The sequence below is a fragment of the Acartia tonsa genome, chromosome 14 (assembly GCF_053477335.1).
Source record: "Acartia tonsa isolate MP-2025a chromosome 14, ASM5347733v1, whole genome shotgun sequence".
NCBI classification, from domain to species: domain Eukaryota; kingdom Metazoa; phylum Arthropoda; class Copepoda; order Calanoida; family Acartiidae; genus Acartia; species Acartia tonsa.
This window is the reverse complement of record NC_137273.1, coordinates 23,367,673-23,373,752: the sequence shown is the minus strand read 5'-3', so window position 1 is coordinate 23,373,752 and position 6,080 is coordinate 23,367,673. Positions and strand designations below refer to the sequence as shown.

The window sequence follows — 6,080 nt, the reverse complement described above, 5'->3', positions numbered from 1 at the left end:
CCCAGGTTTCAGCTGTTTATGAAGCCCTGTTTTTGGGTGAGAACAATTACATGTTGATGCTCCAGAAGCTGGACGCCCTGGATGTCTACAAGAGGAAGGTGCCTGTGTCCGGGATGTGGGACACAGGTGCCAACCTCACCATGGTTACACAGTCTATTACCAAGAAGTTGCAGTTGCCCTCTACTGGACGTATAGCTACTATTTCAATGGCTGATGGCAAGGTTCAGTCATGTCCAACGGTCAAGCTCTGCTTAGTTGACCGCAACAAGAACAAGCATGTTATGGAGGCAGCTGTTGTTCACACAATTGGACACACAGATGGGTTGCGCAGCATGGACCCAGCCGCCGCAGCTGCTCTGTTTGATATGAAGCCACAGGACTTTTCATTGGTGAACGGTCCACTGGACATACTCCTCGGGCACGTCACGCCCATGACGTTTCCAGCGGCGGATAAGCTCATCGGCGAGTCAAGATTATACCGCAGCATTTTTGGCACAGGTTTCCTTGTTGTTTCTGCTGATGGAAAGCCTGTTAGTAAGCCTGTTATTTGTAAGGTTACTAAGTTGGAAGTTGCAGCAATGGACTTCCTATCCTCGGAGTCGTTAGGAGTACAGCCGCCGCGGCTGTGCAATGGATGCACAGGCTGCAGGCACTGCTTGGCACTTGCGTCAGGCAAGTCAGCCGTTGATCAGAGAAAACAGGATCTAATTAAAGAAGGTTTAACATTGGATCTTGTGAAGAAGGAGTGGACGGCAGCTTACCCATACCGGCTGCCAACAAATACGCTGCCGAACAATTCGCGGCAGGCGTATAATATAGCGCTACGTGATCGCCGGCGCATGATAAAAATGGGGATTATGAAGTTTTTTGCAAAGTGTTCAAAGAAGCGGTGTCAAGAGGTGTTTACGTCAAAGCAACGCCACAAGATTTAGCCTATGAAGGTGCAGTTTATTATAATTCTTTGGTGTCGGCCTTCAAGGACAGCATTTCTACCCCGTTGAGGATCTGGGCAAATTCTAGCTTGACCTGTAATGGAACAAGTTTAAATCATATAATGATGGATGGCCCACAACCTACCTACACATTGTTTCACAATCTTATTCGGTTCAGAGGTTACAAATGTGCTTGTGTTTGTGATGTGTGTAAATTCTACAATTCTTTGGCGGCAATGTATGAAGATTCGCAGCTGAAGAGAGTGTGGTTTGCAGAGAATGAGCATGCTGACCCCGAAGTTTATTTGACCAAAAAAATTAACTTCGGGGAGAAATTGGCCGGCGATTTCGCCGTGACAGCCCTGAGACTTACAGCACAGATTTTCGGAGGGCGCAGCCGCCAAGATGTACATGATGTTTATGGATCTGAATACGTGAAGGGAGCAGAAGTAGTTGCAAAGCAAGACCTGTGGAGAAGTGAGCAACAACCTGCCGGATCCAAGTTTGTGCTTCACCAGGATGCTCCAGCTATCAAGCTGGAGCAGTGCACATATATTGACGACCATACTGGCGGCCACAATAGCAAGCCAGAAGCTGTCAAAATGGTCGAGGAGTTGAAGGAGATGATTGAACCTGGAAACTTCAGCTTTAAATCAGTTATTTATTCTGGAGATGATATTGATCCTGTCAAGGTATTGGGCATTCAATGGGCCCCCAGAGAAGATGTCTTGACTCTGCCTGCTAGGGTGAATCATGGCGCCAAGGTGAAAGGCCGCAAGTTGCTGGAGGACCTAGACCTGTTGGATTTATGGAGAGCCATGCCAGAATGTATAACGAAGAGAGAGATTTGGCGGGTCGTACAACAGTTGTACGACCCCTTGGGCCTCATGTGTCCATTGCTCCTGAAGTCTAAGCTTATTCTTCGGGAGGTCTGCATAAGTGGAGTGTCTTGGGATGAGCATGTACCTGCAAGGTTGAGAGATGATTTTGTGGACAGCTTGGCAGACAGAGCTAAACTTGGAGAAGTGCCATTTCAACGTTCTTTAGTTCCCAACCATCATTGGTTTCTGTGACGCTTCAAGTTCAGCCTACGCAGCCATCGTCTATTTACCTTGGCCAACGGCCAGAGGCTATGAAGTGATTTTGTGTAGCGGCAAAAGTCGAGTGGCTCCTGTCAAGATTGAGTCTATCCCAAGACTAGAGTTATTGTCATGCTTAATTGTGGCAAGACTGGCGGACACAATTGTCCGTGCCCTGCCGTTTGGCATTGCAGGCAAGATGTTTTTTAGTGACAGCACCTGTGCAATATCGCAAATTGTGAGTGAATCTGTAATGTTAAACATATTCAACAGTCATCGTGTGAGTGAGATCCAACAGCTGACCCGTCCAGAGGATTGGCGCTGGCTTCCCACTGATGAGAACGTTGCAGATCTTGCCACTAGAGGCGCCTGTACAATTCAAGATGTTTTACCTGGATCCAGGTACCAGGATGGACCTGGATGGCTACGCTTAGAGCAGGACCAATGGCCTGTAAAGATGGCGGGTGAGGTAAACCATCCCATCCCTGAAGCTGAGATGAACCAACGGATGGTGAAACTTAAGTGCATGTCTATCCAGGTAGTAGATACTGATTTCTGGAGAACATTGGCACGTCGTACCTACAGGCAGGCCCGTAGAACCATGCAGGCAGTGTTCAAAGCTGCCAATCTTTTTAAATTGTTGCTTGTCAAGAAACGAGTTCCAGCCAGGCAAGAGCTGATGAATGATTCGGTTCCAGCCGGACAAGAGCCGACGGGAGTTTCGGTTCCGGCTGGACAAGAGCCAATCTGTGATTCGGTTCCGGCCGGACAAGAGCCGACGGGAGTTTCGGTTCCGGCCGGACAAGAGCCGATAGATGATTCCAAGTTTTATGACAGCCACATTTTTTCAATTACATACCTAGATATTGTATGTGATTTATTCCTGGCATCATACAACCAGGAAAAAGAGATGATTATGGAAGCTGAAGGCAGATTTGATAGTCTGCAACCGTTTTATCACGAGACAGAGGTGTACTGGCCTATCATTGGTAATGACGGTTACTATCCTGTTCTTAAGTTTAGAGTCCTCAAGATGAAGTCCCGTGGGGATGAGGCCTTGGAGGCAACAGCTGAGGGAGAAAAGAAGTTGTTTAAGGATTCCCCTGGTCTTATTTTGATTGATCGTCACAATAATTTGGCCAGATTGTTCCTGCAGCAAGCCCACGATGAACTTGGCCATGCCGGCCACAGAAAGACTTTGGCACAAAGTCGCAGGTATGCTTGGATTTCACGTGGCCGCCTTGAAGCTATGAAGGTTGTTAAATCATGTTCCAGTTGTTGTCTAGAGTATGCACGACGTTCAGCCCCAACTATGGCAGACGTCCTACCTGACAGGTTAGAATCTTCGGTTCCCTTCTACCATGCCCACCTCGACCTGGCGGGTCCGATGGAAGTTACAAGGCCTGGAGTTCGTACCAGAAAGAATCCAGCCAAGTACAAGGTATGGTTGTTGATTGCTTGTTGTCGCTTTACACAAGCAGTCTTTATTGATGTCCTGATGAATTACAGTACTGAGGCTGTCATTATTGGCCTCAGAAAGCTTCAAGCACTGTACAATATGCCCAGAGTTGTTACTACAGACTGCGGCACCAACTTCCTTGGCACAAAGAGAATCCTTGATGAAGTTATGAAGAAGTCTGATGTGAGCTTTGAGTGGCACCTTGTGCCAACTGGCGCTCATTCGTACGTTGGAAGCGTTGAGCGCCAGGTTGCCATGGTCAAGCGTGTTCTTAACAAGAAGCTGAGTGGAGCAGTTGTTAATCACAATGAGTTGTTGTTGCTGACAGCTGAGACTGCTAGAATTTTAAATTCTAAACCTTTGAGTTATGCCACACAAGGGAATGATGTTAACACGTGGAGAATCATATCCCCTGCTGATCTGTTGGGTGGCAGAGTTAACGACGGGATTTGCTCGTTTGAAACAGGTTCCAGAGATAAAATCACACGTCGTTTGAACCATTTGGAGGAGCTGACTAGACAGTTCCATGAAGTCTACAAGCAACAGCTGTTGCCAGAGTTGTTGCGCACCGTAAAGTGGAGACATAATCAAGTTCCGCTAAGCGTTGGAGATGTTGTTCTTGTTGATGGTTGCACCAATTTGGTGAAGAAGTACCGCCTGGGTAGAGTTCAAGATATTCGTGGTGGTGGCCGTACAGTTGTTGCCCGTTTTAAACTGTCTGATGATGTTGATGCCACGGATAACGAGATTTCCGCAAGACGATTGTTGAAAGTAAACCTACCCCAAGATGAACCCCAAGACGATTAAGTATTTTATTAGTATCGTTCTTTTCGCGTATTTTTTTCGACTTTCAACAATTGCATATTTTTTTAGATTTATAATTTAACGCAAATTTCTTTACAATTTCGTTTAAACTTATAAATGAGCTCAAGATTTTATTTCCAATGCACAAAACTAAAGTTTTCTAATCGAATACACAAGTTTTCTTTACGGATTTTATTTGATCGGGACCTGGGATTTTTTTGCGTAAAAAATCTTAGGTACGTATTTTTTTTTATTTTAGACGCGAAGCATTATTTTCGCGTTCCTTGTTTGACAACATGAAATATGATATATAGATAAGAATAAGAAATGAAACACATTTAATCATTTAAAAATATTTTCTTTTATATTACATGCACAACAAATAATTTAATATTAACTATATATTAAGATTATTTATTTTTTCGTTCTGAAGATTTACCTAAAACAAAAAAAAAAGCAGTAATTTTCATGAACACAGCAGATTTACTTTGATTTGTTGATTTATTTCGATGAGTTAGCCTAATGAAACTGCTATCCAGGGTGTTCCAGCTCTGTTTCCTCGGCCGAACACCTTGGATAACAGCAAAACTAAAGCTTAAGAAATATCTGATAATTCAAGATTCTTTAGTAGTTTCTTTGATTTCTTTTATTGATGATTTTAATTTTAGAACACTTTCATTCTATTTGTTTCAGAAATGTTCGTGAATTGAGCCCCGCGCCAAGAATCCTGTTCACGGTTACACAAAAAAGAAACAAAAATAACCATAAACAGGATTAGTAGCACGAGAGGCATTTTTATAATTGTAGTGCGTTGGTTTGATCTGCAATCTTTTGAGGTTCAGGTTGAACTGAGGCCCCGATTACTCTTAATTCTAAAGACTGTATAAATAAGTACAAGGAAAAGCTTATTATCTATTCAGCCAAAGAGAAATTGCCAAATAAACACTTTTTGAGACTTTTCTTTTATTTTGAGCTTAATTTAAGATTCGCATATGCAAAATGCAAATTTTATTTCATTTTGATGTTTTAATTGATGAATTAATACAGTCGTTTTTTATGTTCTTAGACTTAAGGATATTTTATTTTGATGATATGTTTAGATTAAGGATAATTTTATTTTATTTGATTATTCTGTTTATCTAGAATTAAGGATTATTTTCTTGTCTATCTTTTACATAAAGATTTGATCGAAGAAAGATTTTCACGTATGCATTTTCACTTTTCTTTTAGCAAAAAAGACTTGTTTGAAAAGAATTTTTTTTAGTAATTATTCTCTCTTTTATTAAAAGATTTGAATGAATTATTTTGATGATTTTAATGCAGATTATGTTTAGCATTAAGGTTTATTCTAACATTAGAATATTATTATTATCGTTATTGATGATTAGGTACCTAATATAAAGTTTGGGTACTTATTTTAAGTTATTATTATGTATCGCATTACATGGTCTAACAAATTCAAATAACTATTTTATTTATTTCGAAAATTGTGAAACCGTGAGAATAAGTGTTATGAGTGAGTAGTGAATGTGTAAGCTTTCAATGAAGAATGGTTTATCTCCTATTCCTTTATTCCTACATATTTGTGGAATTGTGTCAATTTGTGTTAGTACGAGTATTCGTGAATATTTTACTAGCAAATTTGAGGCCATTAAGGCCAAAATTTAAACTCATGTAATTTATGTGGTTTTGAATTGTGACTTTTGTGGACACTGTCTGCACACAAAGTTGAAAATTGAATGGTGTTATGTTCGATTCCCCACTAACAGGCGGGTGTGTATCGGTAGTATAATAGTATGTTACGTT

At 41.6% G+C, this 6,080-nt stretch overlaps 2 protein-coding genes across 2 annotated transcripts; both read left to right on the top strand.

Annotated features, from left to right (window-relative positions):
- Window positions 1-1,057: 1,057 nt before the first annotated feature.
- On the top strand, window positions 1,058-2,005 carry LOC145305371 (uncharacterized). The gene has a single exon (XM_080146989.1). The coding sequence runs from the start codon at window positions 1,058-1,060 to the stop codon at window positions 2,003-2,005; it is 948 nt and encodes a 315-aa protein (XP_080003115.1).
- A 205-nt stretch (window positions 2,006-2,210) lies between these two features.
- LOC145305370 (uncharacterized) lies at window positions 2,211-4,277 on the top strand. The gene is made up of 2 exons (XM_080146988.1): window positions 2,211-2,702; window positions 2,913-4,277. Exons 1-2 carry the CDS (start codon window positions 2,211-2,213, stop codon window positions 4,275-4,277), a joined length of 1,857 nt encoding a protein of 618 aa, XP_080003114.1.
- The last annotated feature ends 1,803 nt before the right edge of the window (window positions 4,278-6,080 follow it).

Bases quoted from the DNA above. Each gene is read 5' to 3' on its own strand.
- LOC145305370 (XM_080146988.1), top strand. From the start codon at position 2,211: ATGTTTTTTAGTGACAGCACCTGTGCAATATCGCAAATTGTGAGTGAA. The intron at 2,703-2,912 runs GTTCCAGCCGGA...TCATACAACCAG, and splicing joins AAGAGCTGATGAATGATTCG to GAAAAAGAGATGATTATGGA.
- LOC145305371 (XM_080146989.1), top strand. From the start codon at position 1,058: ATGGATGGCCCACAACCTACCTACACATTGTTTCACAATCTTATTCGG.